Genomic DNA, 19,278 nt, shown 5'->3' on the forward strand with positions numbered 1-19,278 from the left:
GGAAGGCAGATTTGTAGAGAGCAGAGACAGAGAGGCAAGATCTTCCATCCACTGATTCATTCCCAGGGTGGCCACAACAGCTGCAGTGGAGCCAATCTCAAGTCAGGAACTTCCTCTAGGTCTCCCACAGGCCTAGGCTTCCAAGGTTTTGGGGTGTCCTCTACTGTTTTCCCAGGCCACCAGCAGAGAGGAGTTTGGGAAGCAGGGTATTGGAACATGAACTGGTGCCCATATTCAACCCCAGCACATGCAAGGAGAAGACTTTAGCTACTAGGCTACTGTACTGGGTCATTTTTTTTTTTGAAAATATTCATTTATTTATTTTATTTGGAAGGCCAATTTTACAGAAAGAGGTGGTAGGCAGAAGGTCTTCCATCCACTGGTTTACTCCCCAAATGACCACAACTGCTGGAGCTGAGCTGATATGAAGTCAGGAGCTAAGAGCTTCTTCTGGATGTCCCAAATGGGTGCAGGGTCCCACGGCTCTGGGACGTCCTGGACTGCTGTCCCAGGCCACAGGCAGGGAACTGGATGGGAAGTGGAGCAGCTGGACTCGAACTGACACCCATATGAGATGCATACATGCATACATAGTTGATATGAATCGGAAAGGTTGAGGTTTAGTAGAAAGCGATTGAGACCATTGTTTCCACACTTTCTTTTTCTTCTTCCTGTGTCTGGGGGAAGGAGGCAGATGAGGGAGAAGCAACACCCAGTCTCCCAACTGCCTCAGTAGCTGGGGATGGGAAATGGCCAACCAATGTCACCCCAGGGACCCCAGGGGGTTCTGCTCAAGCCGTTTCAAGAGCTCTGAAATGCTGTCCATCTTGCCACTCCAAGGATGAGGTAATCCTTCCAAGGCCCATTGGCTGACATAGTCTCATTCCCTCAGAAATATTTGTTGTCAATGCTTGGCTGGGGTAGGTGATCAATTTGTTCTGCCCTTCCTCCTTCTGCTATGGTAGCAGGTGTCCTCCACAGGCTCCAATAGACTGCCATATTCTCCATGTGCGTCTGGGCATGCCGTTCACTGCTCTGTTCTAAGTTGCTGAGGAGACCCAGTTCTGACACATGTGCTCCATGGTCAGACCACAGATCCCGCAATTCTCCCCATGGTTGGAGTTCTGAGTCCAGCGGTTCAGTGTGAGGGGATTGTCAAAGAAACCTCATCTGATGTGATCCCACACCTGACTCTTGTGTGTGATTGCCAATATGGGGTCTAGCTCAGTCTGTCACCCACATCAGCCAATGCACACACCGGTAGTTGTAATTACTGGGTCAGTTCTGTCTCCAGTCCTATCTCTTATGCAACCCTGCTCGCCTTTGACCCTCATGTACACTAATGGGCGCTGCAGCCTAGTTGGAGTGACCCCCAATAACCTACAGTAGGCCCACCCCCAGCCCTGGTTCCTATGCTTGCCAATATGCGCAGTAGACTGGTCCCATCTGTCTACATCTCATTCAGGTCTCACACATGTCAATGGGAGTTGAAGCCTAGTTCAACCCAACTAACCCCACTATCCAGTCCACACTCGTGCAGGGGGCATCTCACTGCCTGTCTAGCCATGCCTGCCCCAGCCCTGGTTCTCATGCTCACCAGTGGGAGCTGCAGCCCATCGGAGTGGTGCCCACAGTTTCCCTGCTGGCTCCACTCACAGTCCTGGATCTTAAACTCTCGAGGTGGTTTTGCAGTCTAGCTTGACAGGACTTGTCCCCAGTCCCAGCACTTGCCAAAGCCCAACCAGCCTGCATCTACTCTGGCTTATGTATTCACCAGTGGGTACAGCTGGTCAGCCCAGTCTGACTCTCCCCCTAACCCAGTTTATATGCAGATTAACAGGTGCTGAAGCCCTGCCTGGTCTGGTCTGCCTCTGATCCCAGTTCTCATGCTCACCAGTGGGATCAGTGTCCCTGCAGGGGAGCCCCTGGTACCCTCTCTCCCCCACTGGGCTCGCACTCCTGCCCCTGGGTCTCATGTGTGCTGGTGGGTACTGCTGTCCAGTCTAGCATGGCCTGCCTTACCTTGGCATTTGCTAGTGAGTGTTGTATCCTATCCTAGTCTGGTCTGCTCTCTGTTCCAGCTCACGCTGTCTAGCACTATAGTCTAGCCCAACCCATCCTGGCTGAGATTAGCCTGCTGAGCCCCTGTACCAGCTCCGCAGGCAGTATTTTAACTGCTACACTGAATGTACTTCTCTCGTGCAATCCCAACCACCTCAACTTCTCTCAATTTTTGCTTGTTTTTCTCCCCCTTGGTTGTGTAGGAGGGAGCATAATTTTTCTGCTTTTCTGTGTAATTGGGTTGGAAAGTAACTAACAGCTCAGATTAGGCAAGTGACGCCTGATTATTTTATATTGAGCGACAGGGAACTCACTGCCTCATAGCGGGTGACTGTTCTTGCACAGCTAATGGGGTTGATCACTTCAGACCTATCTTCCTCTAAGCTCTAATTCTTCTTGGTCAATGAGCTTCTAATGGCGATGTTTTTGCCGATGTCACTCTTTTTTTCCTGGAATTCTTTCTGCTCTTTGTTAATCCAGATCTTTACTCTTGTTATGGCAGCTTAAGCTTTATCCGTAAATGATGACTTCACTGATTAATTCCACCTCAGGTAAACTTTCCCTTGAATATCTTCCGTTTTTGTGTCCAGTTGGTATTTTCCCAGCATTTTCTTAGGCATTGAGATATAATTGCTCTCCACTTTATATTTTCAAGTTGTCCCTACTGAACTATACCAGGTCTCCATGACGGTAGAGATTATGTTCTAATGAAAACAATAGGAAATCGATTTAATTTTTTTAAAATAGAAATTCTTTCTTTTAAAGATTGATTTATTTTTATTACAAAGTTAGATATGCAGAGAGGAGGAGAGACAGAGAAGATCTGTCTCTGATGATTCACTCCCCAAGTGACCGCAATGGACGGTGCTGTGCCGATCCAAAGCCAGGAGCCAGGAACCTCCTCCAGGTCTCCCACATGGGTGCAGGGTCCCAAGGCTTTGGGCCGTCCTTGACTGCCTTCCCAGGCCACAGGCAGGGAGCTGGATGGAAAGTGGAGCTGCTGGGATTAGAACCGGTGCCCACATGGGATCCCGGAGCGTTCATGGCGAGGACTTCAGCTGCTACGTCACCGCGTCCGGCCCTGATTTAATTTTTAGAACACTTTTTTAGAACAATTTTAAAGTATACGATCTTGGGCAAATTAACAATATGGAACTTCAGATTTTTTAATTTGTTACATTGGAATAATGTGTGGAAATAATCAATGAGAATATGTTGAGAGAGAGCTTACAAACTGCAAAGCATGTTACACAAGTAGGGTAGTAGTTCTTTCAGAAGTAGCAAATGTAGAAATGATGAAGTGTGTTAAGTGACCTTGCAGTATAAGTTATTTCTTCCATTCAGAATAAATTCACTAAAGGCAAAATTAAGTTTTTGTTGAATATGCCAGGCACTCATACAGAACCAAATATTTCAGATCTGATTTTTGGTTGTGACAATTCTAGTAGTTTTCTTTACTTTTTTTTTTTTTTTGCCTCCTACCATGGTGATGTCATGTGTCATTTTTTAAATTATTATTATTTTTTAATAATCTTACATAGTTGATTACAAAGGGTCAAGGGCTACAGGGTGAAAGTGGGTAATACCATTGTTTCCACACTAATATTATCTTTTTTTTTTTTGTATCTGGGGTCAAGGGAAAAACAAAGGGAAAAGCCCCAGCCAGCCTCCCACCCAACCTAGATCCCCAATGGGAGGTGTGCTCTGAGGGTCCTGCTCAAGCAGTTATGATAGTTCAACAGTTCTTAACTGCTGCCAATCGCGATGAAATCTATTCAGAATCCACTGGCTGACATAGTCTCTTCATGGTTGGGGTTCTGAGATCAGCAGTTCAGTTGGAGGGATCTCCAAAGAAACTTCATCTGAGACGATCCCAGACCTGATTCTTGCATGAGTTTGCTAGTACAGGGTCCAACACCGTCTGTCCTGCCAATCAGCTTATGCACATGCTGGTCGTTGCAATTGCTGGGTCAGTTCTGTTTTCAGCCCTGTCTTCCTCCTGAACCAATGGGTGTTGTAGTCCACCTTGATCCTACCTACTTCATACTCGGCTCTCAGGCAAACTAGTGGGAGCTGCAGCCTAGTTGGGGGTAACGCCCCTGCTGACCTTGCCTCCTCCCCCGGGTTTTCACATGTGCTGTTTGGGCACTGCAACCACATCCGGTACAGCTCATCTCACCTTGGCATTTTTAATGTGCACTGGTATGTGTAGCAACTGAACCTGCCTGGACCCACACTGTTCTGGTGCTCGGATTCACCAGTGGGTGATGTGAACTGATTCAGCCTGGTCTGCCCCCGATCCATGCCATGTGTATGCCAGTGGATACCTTTCCATGGCCTTGTCTGGGCTGTTCCTCACTGTGCTTCTTGCACTTACCTGCAGGGACTGTGTCCTGCCAGAGGAGTTGCCCAGGCTCCTCCATCAGAACCTCTCCCAATGCCAGATTTTGTGCATACCAGTGGGTCCATGAGCCAGCCCTACTCAGTTCACCTGCTGTCCTAGCAGGGACAGTGGTTTTTCCTGACTGGTCTTCAACCCAAACTGGTTCTTGCTGTTGGATGTTTCAGCCCAGCCATGGCTCATCCATACCCACATACAGCTCACACATGGCTCAGAAGGTGTTGAGACCTTGCCTAGTCCATCAGACATCTATTTATCATGGTCCTCCTGAGCACAAGATGGTACTAGAGTCTGGCCTGGCCTGTCCATCCAGTCCCCGTCCACACATGTGCCAAGGGTATCCTGATCAGAACGCAGCCCCCATACCAGCCCATGCGCTCCTTGATGGGAAACTCAACCCAGCTAGGGTGTCCCCTTAGCTCCTCAACCGGGCCTGTTCCTAGCCTTAGATCACGTGCAGGCCAGTGCTTGCTCTGACTCAGATTGGTAGAGCCCCTCACCTGTCCTGGTCCCTACCTTTGATGCTGTAGCTTAGTATCCCTGGCTCACACAGATCAGTAGGTGCACGGGCCTACTTGGCATGACCTGTGCTCCAGCCTGATTTCTGTTGTTTCTTGTGGGCTAAGGTTTGCTTGGCCCTGCCCATCCTGTCCCCTTCCAGTGGCAGCCTGGCCCACCCCACATCCTGTTTTAGGATGCACATTCGGGTGCTGCTGCCTTGACCTGCCCTGACTATTATGGGTTCCTTTACCTGTGAGTGATGGCAGTGATCATACCTAGCTTAGTCCATTGCAACCCCAGCTTGCAAGCTAACCAGGGGGACTTGTATTTCCACAGGGTTGGGCCCATACAACCCCACAGAGTCTACCCCCAGACTAAATTCTTTCACGTGCTGGATAGTGTCTTGACCCTGCCAGATGTGACCACTCCACCACCCCACCACCCAGTTGGGTAATGGTACCTAACACTACCAAACAGGCCCCCATCCATAGCTTTGGTGTGGACTGCTGTGTGGCTGTCAGTGATGCTCTATGCTAACAGCCTATCTCTGGATTCCTAATTTGGCTGGTGAATCAGTCTAACCCAAATTATCTTATGGATACTTCCCTCCAAACCATCTGGTCTCAGTCCCCATGCATGCCTGAAACTTTCATGATCCTGTCACTGGGAATCACCCAAAATTCACCTCTCACCTACACTAAAACTGGCCTTATTCATGGGTGTCTCCCGACAGCAACTACATATCTTAAAAACCCCAGTGTTCGCTGCTGGCAGCCAGCAGGCAAACCCTGGCACCATTTGGTACACTGGCTGCCCAAGGCCAAGGACTCGTTCACTGCCATTCAGCATTGTCTTTGGCTTGAGTCCCCAGCATTGGGTCCGACCTGGCAGGGGCACCCCCCACAGCTGCCACACTGCAGGGAGCTGCATTTGCCCCCAACCCCAAGGCCCGAACCCCTCCCCTATTTACTTTTTTTTTTTAAGATTGATTTTTTTTTTGAAAGGTGGACTTACAGAGAGAAGGGGAGATAGACAGAGAGAGAGAGATCTACCATTCACTGGTTCATTCCCTAAATGGCTGCAGTGGCTGAAGCTGAGCTGACCTGAACCCAAGAGCCAGGAGTTTCTTTCGTATCTCCCACGTGGGTGCAGGATCTCAAGGCTTTGGGCCGTCTTCTGCTGCCATCCCAGCCACAAACAGGAAGCTGGATGGGAACTGGAGCAACCAGGACACAAATCAGTGCCCGTTTGGGATGCTGGCACTTGCAGTTGGAGGATTAGGCAATTGACCCAATGCATTGGCCCCAACAATGCCAGTGGTTTTTTTTTTTTACATATCAACCTTTGGTAGGCCAAGGCTTGTATCAGCTCTAAGATTTTGATAACATGTGAAAAATCTGTGTGTTTGTCGTGTCTTTGGACCTCAGTTGTTATCTGTGAAATGATTTAATTGAACCTCTTTAATAGGACTTAATAGCACGAATGTACAAAGAAACATTAATCCACAGAAAAGCATCTTGGTGACAAAAAGCTCCTGGGGGAAAGCTGTGTGCCTGTTCCCTCCTGCCCAACACACCTTCGTATACATGCTCTGGAAGGAAGGAAACAAGCTTAACTTGACTTAAACCAGTGTTTCTAAAAGCTTACTTGGATGCAGTTTGGTTTACCTAGATAACACTTATTTGGCATCCTGTGAAATGAGTTTTCTGATATACCCAGTTTGGACTCCAACATAAATCCTCTTGGGCATTTGGGGTGGCATGGGTAAAGGCGAAAGTACCTAGTAAGGTGTTTTCTGTTGTGTGTTTGCTGGCTGCAATTTGTAGCCTCAGCCAACAGTCTTAAAAATGATTAATTATAGTCATTGATTATCAAGCCTCTAAGACAATGAATTGTCTCTTTATTTATCATTGAATCAAGATTTTTAAATAGAATGCTGAATTTTAAAAGATTTTTTTTTTAAATTGGAAAGTCAGATATATAGAGAGGAAGATCTTCTACCCATTGATTCACTCCCCAACTGACCACAACAGCCAGAGCCGAGCTGAGCTGAAGCCAGGAGCCAGGAGCTTTTTCTGGGTCTCCCATGCAGCTGCAGGGTCTCAAGCCTTTGGGCTGTCCTCTACTGCTTTCCCAGGCCACAAGCAAGGAGCTGGGTGGGAAGTGGAGCTGCCGGGATTAGAACCTGCGTCCATATGGGATCCTGGTTGTTGCAAGGCGAGGACTTTTAGCTGCTAGGCTATGGCAACTTAGAAGAGTGCCAGGCAGAAGGAAAGGACTGGGATCTTCCATCGAATGGATGGATTCACTGCACTTTGACTTGAGCCAGTTCAAAGCTAGGAGCCAGGAAGTCGAGCAGGGTCTCCCGTGCACATGGCAGGGACCGAGACACTGGAACCATCATCTGCTGCTGCCCAGGGTCAGCCTTGGCAGAAGGTGGATCTCGTTAAAAAACCCAGGCAATGTGGGTGTGGACTCAAAACAGGCAAATGCCTACCCGCCCCTCCACCGATGAACAGCTTCCCAACACTGGGCTTGGGCTTGCTGGCTAATGTACCTGCCCTCTGAGTGGGCTCTCCACATGTTTAGATGTTTCTTCTATTAGAACAGGATTCTTTCAGAAGAGACATTATGTCTTTCCCAAATGACTCTAAGGTATTCTGCAATGGGGTCTTTACTGTCCATCCAGAGGAAGGGAGGAGCTCCCTGAGTGATTTTGGGGGAATGGAGTCGGATTTCAGGGTAGAGGACTCCAGGCTCAGGGGCTCAGGGTCCCATGTTCTGTTCTTGCTCTACCTGTGAAGCAAGGCTAATTGGGAAAGAATGAGTCACTCTTGCGTGCATGTGTGTGTTCCTGCCTCACTGAGAATGTTTCTGCTTGAAGCATTTATTACATTACTAAATTATTTAATAGCAGTTCTCATCCCTCGTAACTGGAAATTCTCCTTGGGGGTGAAAATCCTGTTTTATTCTCCACTGTAAGTGGCCCAATGCCTAGAACAATACCTATCACTGTTGCCAGCCATATCTGTATGTACTGGCTACATGCCGTACCCAAAATGGCGCCGGCCAGAGAGGCTAGATCTTGGTGCCTGGTGGAAAGTCACGTAGCTTTCACAGTACTGCGCACGCGCCTAGCGCATGCTCAGTGAGCTGCGGCGCGGCAGGCACGTAAACACTGGGACTGACGAATCCAGTCACCCAGGACCCTGCGTAATCATGACGCCGACCTATCATCGGCGGAGGCGGGGCCAGACAGCACATAAGAGTAGAAGCCTGCCGGGGTTCGGCGCTTCCTTCCTCATGTTAGTGTGCACAATAAATTTTACCGCAGGAGACTTCACACGCGTCTGCGTCTTATTGCTGGACGGTAAGACACGTGGGCGCGACAACTGGTGCCGAATACCCGGGACCTGGAGGGAGCCTCCCGTTCAAAACGGGACGGAGTCAGAACTGCGGCCATAAGACAGGTAAGGAGCTCTGAGAGGGAGAACTTTCGGGTGACTAGGAGCATAAATCGGAGGTATATGAGCCGCCGCTTCTGGTTATAGACATGGGCGCACAGGTCTCTCTGGTGAAATTTTTGCAGATGGTTTATGCCCCGCATAAGGGAGCGGTCAGAGAGAGTGACGAAGCCCTTCAGTCTGCCCAGGATAGTCTCTCAGAAACAGAGCGGGAGAGGAGAACCGGTTTGAAGCAAAAAATAAAGGTGAAACTTAAAGCAGTATCTTCCTCATCAAGTTCGGAGACTTCCGACGCTGAGGAAGGGTATAAGTGGGATAGGCGCTTAGAACGTAAACCTGCAGGAAATAGACAAGGATTAGAAAAGGAGAAGAAAGATAATGGCGGTGCTACTGCGCCGGCCACGCGTGGCCCATGGCCTCAGGACTCTGGAGCCATTTCATCAATGGTTCCTCCTCCTCCTGTGACGCCATCTGCCCCGCCCATGAGTTATGGTGCCGGCTCTTCCTTCATCGATGCAGCCGCGCGCCGGGAACTTCAAGATATGTTCCCAGTCTTAGAAGAAGAAAGGGAAAGAGTTCACAGACAGGTAGATGCAGCATTAGTGCGAGAATTGGCCATGTCTGTAAAGCAATACGGTCTTCACGCCAATTACACTTTGTCCCTGTTAGAACGTATGGGAGGAATGAATATGACTCCCTCTGATTGGCAATTTGTGGTGAAGGCTGTTCTCCCTAACATCGGATCATATCTAAATTGGAAGAGCCTATGGCAAGAGCTTTTGGCTGAGACCGCCCGGGCAAATCAACAGCGTGGCGGTGATGCTTTGACCTGGACTTATAATATGCTTTCCGGACAAGGTCAATACTCTGATGATCAAAATAGATATCCATGGCCAGTGTATACCCAGATCTCTGCTGCAGCTATAAAGGCTTGGAAGGCCCTTTCACTTAAAGGGCAAGAGAAACTGGGCATTACACAGGTTAAGCAGGAGCCAGATGAGCCCTTTGCTGATTTTGTGGCACGCGTAATGCAGGCCGTGGAAAGGACCTTTGGAGAGGGAGATCAGAACACTAAAATGGAAGAGCAGATAATTTGGGAGCAGTGTAATGCAGAATGTAGAGCCCTACTCAAGGATCGTAAGTCCAAGGGAATTTCAGATTGGCTAAAGGTTTGTAGGGATACAGGAGGCCCCTTAACAGCTCATGGGCTAGCAGCCGCCATTTTGAGGTCTAATCATAGGGAGAGAACATCACCTGTGTGCTTTCAGTGTGGTAAACCAGGACATATGAAAAGGGAATGCCGTGCAGGGCCTAGCAATAAGCCTCCTGGGATGTGCCCACGGTGCCGCAAAGGTAGACATTGGGCCAATGAGTGCAAGTCAGTGAAGGACATAGGAGGACGCCCTCTCTCGAGCCAGGAGTCAAAAAACGGGAGATGGGGACCGAAGGCCCAGGTCCCCTCGACCGATTGGGCACTCTTCCGTCAGGCACGAGGGAACCCTGCCAGGAGCGACACCCTGCAAGCCTGGACCTCTGTGCTGCCACCGGAGTCCTCTTAAAACCAGAGGACGGCATTACGCCGGTACCGGTCATCTTAACAGACACGGTACCACCCGGTGCGGTCGGGCTTGTGATAGGCCGAGCAGCCTTGAGCTCTCAAGGTTTTATTGTAACACCTGGAATTTTACATCCGGAAGCTAGCTCTTTTTCAGTGCTGTGCTCAGTTGCACGAGGTGTTTTTGCTGTTGCGCCAGGTGATCCTATAGCCCAACTCATATTTTTACCAGCTTTAATTAGTGCAGACAAGACTGTCCAGACCCAAGTAGAGGTTCCTTATATAAATTTAATGATGGATATGGTCGATAGACCCATGCTTGAGTTGCAAATAGAGAATAGACCGTTTATGGGGCTTTTAGACACAGGAGCTGATAAGAGCATCATAACCTCCAAGTATTGGCCGCGTGATTGGCCTTTGATTCAAACTTCTCACAGCCTACGCGGTCTGGGGTTTGAACAAGCTCCATCCCAAAGTGCCAGAGCCCTACAGTGGAAGGATAAGGAAGGCAATTGCGGGACAGTCACACCCTATGTCCTGAACCTACCGGTTTGCCTTTGGGGAAGAGATATTCTTAAACAGATGGGGATACGATTAGTCTCCAATGCCTCCGGTTATTCTGAAGTCTCTCAAAAGTTGATGGATAAAATGGGCTATATTCAAGGAAAGGGTTTAGGTAAACAGAGTCAAGGTATTGTTCAGCCAATTGAGCCCCGGGGAAATCCAGGCCGTAAAGGTCTGGGTTTTTAGTAGCGGCCATTGGCACGCAGCTGCCCATACCTTGGAAAACAGCAGAGCCGGTTTGGGTTCCCCAATGGCCGCTTTCTCTTGAAAAATGCCAAGCTGCTCAACAATTAGTTCAGGAACAGCTACATTTGGGACATCTGGAGCCCTCTGTTTCTCCCTGGAATACTCCTATCTTTGTTATCAGAAAGAAATCAGGAAAGTGGCGTCTCCTACATGATTTAAGAGCTGTAAATGCACAGATGCAGCGCTTTGGTCCCGTTCAACGTGGCCTTCCAGTTTGTCATCCCTCCCTAAGCAATGGCCGTTATTAGTGGTTGATTTGAAGGATTGCTTTTTTTCTATACCATTAGCATCGAAGGATAGGGAGAGGTTTGCTTTTACTATTCCCTCCATTAATCATGAAGAGCCAGATAAGCGATATCAATGGAAAAGTTTGCCCCAGGGGATGGCTAACAGTCCTACTATGTGTCAACTCTATGTTGCCCAAGTGTTACAACCATTGCGAGATCGTTTTCCAGCGGCCCGCGTCGTCCATTATATGGACGATATTTTAATTTGTGCTCAAGAGCAAGATCAGTTATTACAGATTTACGTTGATCTGAAGCGGGCTCTACAGGATTATGGCCTTATGATTTCATCCGAGAAGGTTCAAATGCAGCAGGTGAAAGCCTTCTTAGGGTCTTTAATTACAGAAACATATATTAAGCCTCAAAAGATAAGCCTCAAGACTTCTCATTTGCGAACTTTGAATGATTTTCAGAAATTAGTGGGGGATATTAATTGGTTGCGACCCTTCCTTAAGATCTCTTCTCAAGAGTTACGGCCTTTGTTTGCTCTGCTTGAAGGCGATTCTGATCTCGCTTCCAGGCGAACCCTCACCCATGAGGCACAGCAGGTCATAATAAAAGTCCAGGAAGCTATTGAAAAGGCTCAATTAGTACGCCTAGATCAAAATCAGCCTTTTGAGCTATGTGTATTGCCTACAGAAGTTTTCCCCACTGCTGTATTATGGCAACAGGGCCCGTTACTTTGGATTCATTCTCAGGTTTCTCAGATTAAGTCTATTCAATGGTATCCATCTGCGATCGCGTCAATAGTGTTTAAAGGATTAAAATTAGCCTTAATTCATTTTGGGCGTCATCCGGACCGCATAATAGTCCCTTATACTGTTCAGCAATTACAAGTGCTGAGTGGGTGTAGCAATGAGTGGTCCATCTTAATGTTTATCTATCAGGGAATTTTTGATAATCATTTTCCAAGGCATCCATTACTACAATTTTTACAGCGACATCCTGTGGTTTTTCCGATAAGAACCAGTGCCTGTCCTCTCCCTGGTGCTCTTACAATTTTTACTGATGGTTCCTCGACAGGAGCCGGAGCCTTAGTTGCCGGAGATACTGTGATAAAAAAGACCTTTGCGACGGTTTCTCCTCAGAGGGTAGAATGCCATATGGTGCTTTTTGCCTTACAAACCTTTCTAGAACCTTTGAATGTTGTTTCTGATTCTCAATATGTAGTTAATGCAGTGAATGGTTTGGAGGCCGCTGGCTCTATTTCAGGGTCCGGCCCGGTGGCGGATCTCTTTAAACAAATTCAACAGGCCATCTGGCATAGAAGCCACCCCTTTTATATAACCCATATCCGAGCTCATTCAGGTTTACCAGGGCCATTAGCTCGAGGGAATGCTCTTGCCGATGCCGCCACCAGAACCCAAATCATGATTATGATGGTGTCTCCACCATCCTCAGGGGAGAAAGCCCGCCAGTTTCATTCATAATTTCATGTTTCAGCCCAGACCCTCAGACTCCGATTTGGGATCACTAGAAAGGAAGCGCGCCAGATAGTTCTTGATTGCCCTGCCTGCTGCGAATTTAGACCTGCTTCACATGAGGGGGTCAATCCTAGGGGATTGAGACCCAATCAATTGTGGCAGATGGATGTGACGCACGTCCCATCCTTTGGGAGGAACCAATTTGTTCATGTATCTGTGGACTCCTTTTCTGGTGTGCTCTTTGCATCAGTTCTAACTGGGGAGAAGGCCATCCATGTAATCCAACATTGCTTAGAAGCATGGGCCGCATGGGGTAAACCTGAGTGTATTAAGACTGATAATGGCCCCGCCTATACTTCAGCCAAATTTCGTGATTTTTGCATAAAGATGGGCGTTAAATTAGTGACTGGCATCCCTTATAATCCACAAGGTCAGGGGATAATCGAACGTGCTCATCGCTCTATTAAGGAATTGTTGCAAAAGCAAAAAACCACCTGGGAATCACTTGGCCTCGCCAGTCAGAGCCCTCGGGCCACTCTAGCCCTGGCTCTCTTCACCATCAATTTTTTACAGCTGGATGAGAAAGGCCTCAGTGCTGCAGATCGTCATTCCCTCAAGACGGCGCAAGAGCAATCTTGGGTCAAGTGGAAGGATGTTCTGGAGTCCAAATGGAAGGGCCCAGACCCAGTTATTAGGCAGGCTCGAGGAGCCATTTGTGTGTTTCCACAGGACGCCCCAGTTCCAGTTTGGGTTCCAGCTCGATTGACTCGTTCCTGTCCATCACCGCCTTCTGACGTTTCTGCAACTGCTGGAACGCTTGCACGAGGATCTGACTTGGGGAAGATTCATGCAGACCCGCAATCAGAAACTCCTCCTACAATCCCACAGGACAATGGTGCCCCGCCCAGTGCAAACACGGCTGATGGTGCAACTAATGGTCTGTATGGCGCTTGTGAGGATCGTGATTGCTGAGCCACGATGAGGAGTTTTGAGTGTTCCACGACCCTTACCGGTCGCCCACTCAACCCGAGTGTTTCCTTGATTTTTTCTTCTTTGGATTTGCCTTTTCTCCCTTATGATGATATTAAGGAGAAAGTGAGTAAATTTTTTATTCCCCCTACAGGACACGCTTTGTTTTCAAACGTCTCCTGAGAATTTTAGTGTCAAGGTTTATGTGTTATTCCTTTTCAAAATGTTTCAACGGCTGCTAATCTTTCTTGCCAGCTTTCTTCTTATCTTTTAGGAAATTGGACGAGAGAATTTGATACTTTACAGTCGGAGTTGAGAATTGCCATTGTCCAGATTAATTTTACACGGGTGGATCCTGTTGTTGCTGAAACCCTGGCCACTTGGATTTGGAACATCACTTCCCATATTAAGGAATGGGTGGGAGTGGTTGTGCTGATTCTGCTCTTGTGTGCAGGCTGTGCCTTATGCCTTTTTTGCCTGTGTCGTCTGAGACACCGCGCTCAGCGAGATCGTGTGGCAATACATCAAGCCCTACTAGCCATGCAGTATGGTGACTCTCCCATGGTATGGTTGAGCATGCTTCAACAGGCTTAGTTAAGAGCATGGACATCATGGCTCCTGCACCTCAGGTCATTATGGCATTGCACTGAGTTCGAGCATGATGCATAATGCACCTGACTAGCCCTTGCACCTCGCAGGACTTATCCATTGCACGCGAGAGGGTAGTCAATCTTATAACTAACTTGTCGAGACATTGCTCTTTACAACCACCGCGGTTGTAGCCCATGACGGGTAAGATAGACCCAGACAATTATCGGTCTAAGACAGGGACTACGTCAAGCCACGCAGCCTCCCTATGACGGATCGTGCGCCTTGAGTCTACAACCTAAGACAGGCCCATACCAGCTTATTTTTCTATTGTATAAGAAAGAGGGAGATGTTGCCAGCCATATCTGTATGTACTGGCTACATGCCGTACCCAAAATGGCGCCGGCCAGAGAGGCTAGATCTTGGTGCCTGGTGGAAAGTCACGTAGCTTTCACAGTACTGCGCACGCGCCTAGCGCATGCTCAGTGAGCTGCGGCGCGGCAGGCACGTAAACACTGGGACTGACGAATCCAGTCACCCAGGACCCTGCGTAATCATGACGCCGACCTATCATCGGCGGAGGCGGGGCCAGACAGCACATAAGAGTAGAAGCCTGCCGGGGTTCGGCGCTTCCTTCCTCATGTTAGTGTGCACAATAAATTTTACCGCAGGAGACTTCACACGCGTCTGCGTCTTATTGCTGGACGGTAAGACACGTGGGCGCGACATATCACTCCATAGATACTCAGCTCAACTTAATGAAGAGACATTTCAATGGTATGGTCTAAGTCTTTGAGTCAATAGTGACACAAGGTCCGGTGCCTGAATTAGCTTGATGACCTAGTCCTCTGCTTATTTAGATGTTTAAATTATATTGCTGGAGGGCCTGGTGCGATGGCTCAGTGGCTAAATCCCCTTGTAGCAAGCACCGGGATTCCGTATTGGGTGCTGCTTCGTGTCCCAGCTGCTCTACTTCCTTTCTAGCTCCATGCTTGTGGTGTGGGAAAGCAGTCAAGGACGGTCCAGAGCCTGGGGATCCTGCACCCACGTGGGAGACCTGCAAGAAGCTCCTGGCTTCAGATTGGCTCAGCTCTGGCTGTTATGGCCACTTGGAGAGTGAACTAGTGGATGAAAAATCTCTGTTAATCTTTTAAACAACAGTAACAAAATACATTAAAAAAATATTCATTTAAAATTTTGAATTTTATGATACAATTCTGAAGAGTCTGAGATTCCGCCCCCTTTCTCACTCTTAGACTGATTTTCCCAATGTTAACAACAAAATCTTAAAGGCAAAACAAGAAAATTATATCACTGGAATAGATAAGATCAGGCATTGTGTTAACGGGGAAGGGAGTCTTATGGGCTCAGTTTTTTTTAAAAAAAACTTTTTTTTTTTTAAAGATTTATTTATTTTTATTGGAAAGGCAGATATACAGAGAGGAGGAGAGACAGAGGAAGATCTTCCATCCGATGATTCACTCCCCAAGTGAGCGCAACGGCCAATGCTATGCCGATCCGAAGCCAGGAAACCAGGAACCTCTTCCAGGTCTCCCACCCAGGTGCAGGGTCCCAAGGCTTTGGGCCGTCCTCAACTGCTTTCCCAGGCCATAGGCAGGGAGCTGGATGGGAAGTGGAGCTGCTGGGATTAGAACCGGTGCCCACATGGGATCCTGGCAGGTTCAAGGTGAGGACTTTAGCCTCTAGGACACTGTGCCGGGACCCAGTTTTATTTTTTTATTTAAGATTTATTTATTTGTATTGCAAAGTCAGATATATAGAAGAAGAAGAGACAGAGAGGAAGATCTTCTGTCCGATGATTCATTCCCCAAGCGGCCACAATGGCCGGACCCACGCTGATCCAAAGCCAGGAGCCCAGATCTTTTTCCAGGTCTCCCACATGGGTGCAGGGTCCCAAGGTTTTGGGCCGTCCTGGACTGCTTTCCCAGGCCACAAGCAGGGAGCTGGATGGAAGCAGGACAGTTGGGATTAGAACTGGCGCCCATATGGGATCCTGGTGCTTCCAGGAAGAGGACTTTAGCTGCTAGGCCACTGTGCTGCCCCCTCCCCCCCTTTTTTTGAAGATTTACTTATTTATTGAAAGGCAGCTACCAGTATCCTCAGAACATGCTCTACATCGGGGACCCTGGAATTGGGTAGCTGTCCCCCACTTCTGGGTATGGATGAGGCTAGGCTACTGGGAGCAGCCCTCTTTCCTTCTCTTTCCCCAGATACAGAAAGAAAAAACAAAACAAAACAAAACATTGCAGGCAGTCGTCTCATCCACTTCTCCCTTATTCCTTGACCTACCCTTATCAGTGGTCCACATGGACATGCCTCCTTCTCAATTACATAAACATCAAAAATAGGAAGTTATTATTTAAAAAGACGCCAGGTACAGGGATTTTCCATCTGCTGGTTTACCCCCAAAGAACAGAAGGTTCAGGCTGGAGCTAGAGGTCAGGTGCCTCCTCTGGGCCTCTCATGTGGGTGGCAGGGGCCCAGTTCCAGGGCCACTCTTGGACACCCCGCCTCCCCCAAGCAAAGCTTTAAGCCACAGGATCAGATGAGTTAACCTTTTTCTATACTATTCAATACATGCAGTGGCTGCAGCAGTAAGTGCGTGGAAACCCCACGTGTGCTTGCGGTGTGTAAGCCACACATTCTACCCTCAACTCTTGGCCTCAGGGGCTAAAAAACGTGGGGACGGATCCTGAGGAATCCCTGCTAGGCTGACTCACACCCCAGCTTCTAACTCCTCCTAAGGGGCCTTCCTATCCCTCACACCTGCAGAAAACACACAGGCACTGGAGAGGGCTCTGGCCGGGAAGATTCAAAGATTCCGCCATAGGCTCGTGGCCAGCGGGAAAATCAGAAACCCAACCCTGAACCGACTTGAGCAGGGACCCTTCAATTCGCTCTCGAGGTTACCCGGAGCCAGTCCCTAAACCCACGCCCCTGCGGCCTCCAAGGACTCCCCCGGTCCAGGTGCTGGCCGGCGGGACGCTCTCAAACGGCCTTTGGGGACAAAAGCCAGGTCGAGAAGGAGATGGAGGGGACGGTGCTGGCGAGTCCTCGGGGTGGGGTGGCCAGCGCTGCAGAGGCCGGCGAGAGAGCGCTCCGCGGCCTGGACTAGAGGACCCACCGCGCGCAGGCTCCCCTCCCGCCACCCGCCTTCGGCCAGCTCCGGGCAGTTTCGGCTGTTTCCGCCAGTTCCCGCTCGGGCCCTTCGCTCCCGGCGCGCGCGCTTTCCCCCGTCCCCTCCTCCATCCCCCGCGCCGGCCCGCATCTCCGGGCCCGGTCCGTTCGTCTCCCAGCGTTCCCCGATTCACCCACTCCCCCTTGTCCCTTCTGCCCCTTGGTCCCTTCCGACCTCCGACCACACCCGCAGCCTCGGCGCGTGAGGCGGCGGCCCCCGACACACCGGCCGGCTCCCAGGTGTCCGGCGCGCCGGCCTGCTCCGCGCGCCCGTTGGCGGCGGCCACGGCCTCGAGCACGCGCCCCGTGCGCCGGGTGGCCGCGCGCGCGCACTCGCGCGGGCTCCGGGGCGGGGCGGGCGGCTCGAGCCCCGGTGAGGGAGCCGGTGCGGATCCGCGGGGCGCTCGGGGGGCCCCCCAGCCGCGCCTGCGATTCGCCGCCGCCCGCCGCCCGGCCCGGCCCGGCGGCGACGCGGGGAAGGTGGCGGTGGAGGCGGGGCGCGCCGGGGAGGAGCGCGGCGGCCGCGGCGGAGCGGGCGGCGGAGGCTCGGCTCTCCTCTCCCTCAGACGCGGGAGCGTCCGGGACGCAGAGCCCGGAACTGGGAGGACGCGGCGGCGGCGGGGTCCGGCCGGGCTCTCGGTGAGGCTGCGAGGGGGCGCCGAGTGCAGGGAGGGCAAGGGGGAAGGGACAGTTGTGGGGGGTGGGGTGCGGAGAGGAGAGCGTGGGGAGGTCTCCCGGGGGTCCGTGGGGACGGACGACCTCCCCGGCTCCGAGTTGGGGGCGAGTTTCCAGAAGGATGGGGTCGCGGAACAATGGCGTGAGGGGGACTCTCGTGTGAGGGTGTGCGAGCGGGGTCCTGGGTTTGAAGAAGCGAGGAGCGAGAGCGAAAAGAATGAAAGAATGGATCGTGGGGGGGGGGCGGTGTGAAGTACAATGAACTGGCCGTGCCGTGGGGCCGCGTGTAAGGTCATCTGCGTGGGCGTCCGAGGTCCTTAGGGATGGGGGGACGTTAGTAGGGTTTGAGAACGCAGGACGGAGAAGGGTTTGCGTGGAGGAGGGAGATGGAAAGCAACAGAAGGAGAGCGAGAAAGCAGGGGCGGCTTGCGCTCGGATTAAAGCAGAATCGGGGCGTGCGAGCGAGCGAGCGAGCGCAGAGTTCAGTCCGCTCCCCTGATGGAGCCAGGACGGGCGGATTCTTAGAGAAAGTGCATCTGCCTGCCCTCGGGTTTTTTCCCTCTGCAGAGGAGCACAGGCCAGATTTCTCTCTCTCTCTCTCTTTCTTCTTCTCTCTTTTTTTTTTTTTTTTTTTGTTTTTAGAGTTTAAGAATTTAGCTTACCATTGATGAAGCCTTACCTGTAATATTTATTTCCTCTCTCTTTAGCAGGTTGTTGGACATAGTTTTCCTGGGGTTCCTGAAGTGGGAGAGGACGGGTCACCAAATATGTGTTGCTTTGATTCAGGGGTGTTTGAGGGAGAACCCGAAACTCGTTTCTTTTCGGTTGGACCGGAAGGCGGTGGATAGCCTTGACAAAAATCTGAGTTGTCTGTACTTTGTGAGAATTGCAGGTTGTCCCCGAGAAATGTGCTCGTGCCATCTGCTCCGAGTTTGTTCCTTGAGGCTGGCTTCAAATGACCAGGCTTGTCTTCCCTTGCAGTGTGAGTTAAGGTGATTGGAGAGCGTGGGTGGGAAAGTGTTTGTGGGGTTAGGAGTTTTGCCTTTCTTCAACACTTGGGTGTCCAGGCCAGATTTGGAACGGCACTAAATAGAAAACTGCTGATTTTGAAAATCTAGTTATGTATTCATAAATAGCCCATGTTAAGCTTTTCGTTTGTTAGGCATGGAGTTTCGCTGACTCATCTGAGTTTTCTGGGTACTCATCAGTTTGTGTTTCTCAGCTCAAGCTCAGATGGAAGTGTTAGGTTTTAGTTCAGAAAGGCCCCCAAGTTATTAATCCAACAGTGCAAAACTGAACCAAGCCGGCAGTGAGCGCAGAGTCCTGGTTGGGATCCTGTTGACTTCCT

The 19,278-nt window shown here is 50.1% G+C and overlaps 2 protein-coding genes across 2 annotated transcripts in view; both read left to right on the forward strand.

The window, feature by feature from the left end:
• The window catches only part of DNAJC22 (DnaJ heat shock protein family (Hsp40) member C22), a 39,813-nt gene extending 21,631 nt beyond the window's left edge, over positions 1-18,182 (forward strand). The window contains exons 3-4 of the mRNA XM_040977706.1: positions 17,242-17,357; positions 17,449-18,182. Of these exons, the coding sequence (XP_040833640.1) occupies positions 17,242-17,357; positions 17,449-18,182 (850 nt within the window). The remainder of the gene's footprint in view (positions 1-17,241; positions 17,358-17,448) is intronic.
• The window catches only part of SPATS2 (spermatogenesis associated serine rich 2), a 140,684-nt gene continuing 139,213 nt past the window's right edge, over positions 17,808-19,278 (forward strand). Inside the window, exon 1 of the mRNA XM_040978705.1 lies at positions 17,808-17,894. The gene's annotated coding sequence lies outside the window, so the exon portion shown is untranslated. The remainder of the gene's footprint in view (positions 17,895-19,278) is intronic.

This window comes from Ochotona curzoniae, unplaced genomic scaffold (genome assembly GCF_017591425.1).
Source record: "Ochotona curzoniae isolate NIBS_2020 unplaced genomic scaffold, NIBS_Ocur_1.0 contig_1014, whole genome shotgun sequence".
In the NCBI taxonomy this organism is placed as follows: domain Eukaryota; kingdom Metazoa; phylum Chordata; class Mammalia; order Lagomorpha; family Ochotonidae; genus Ochotona; species Ochotona curzoniae.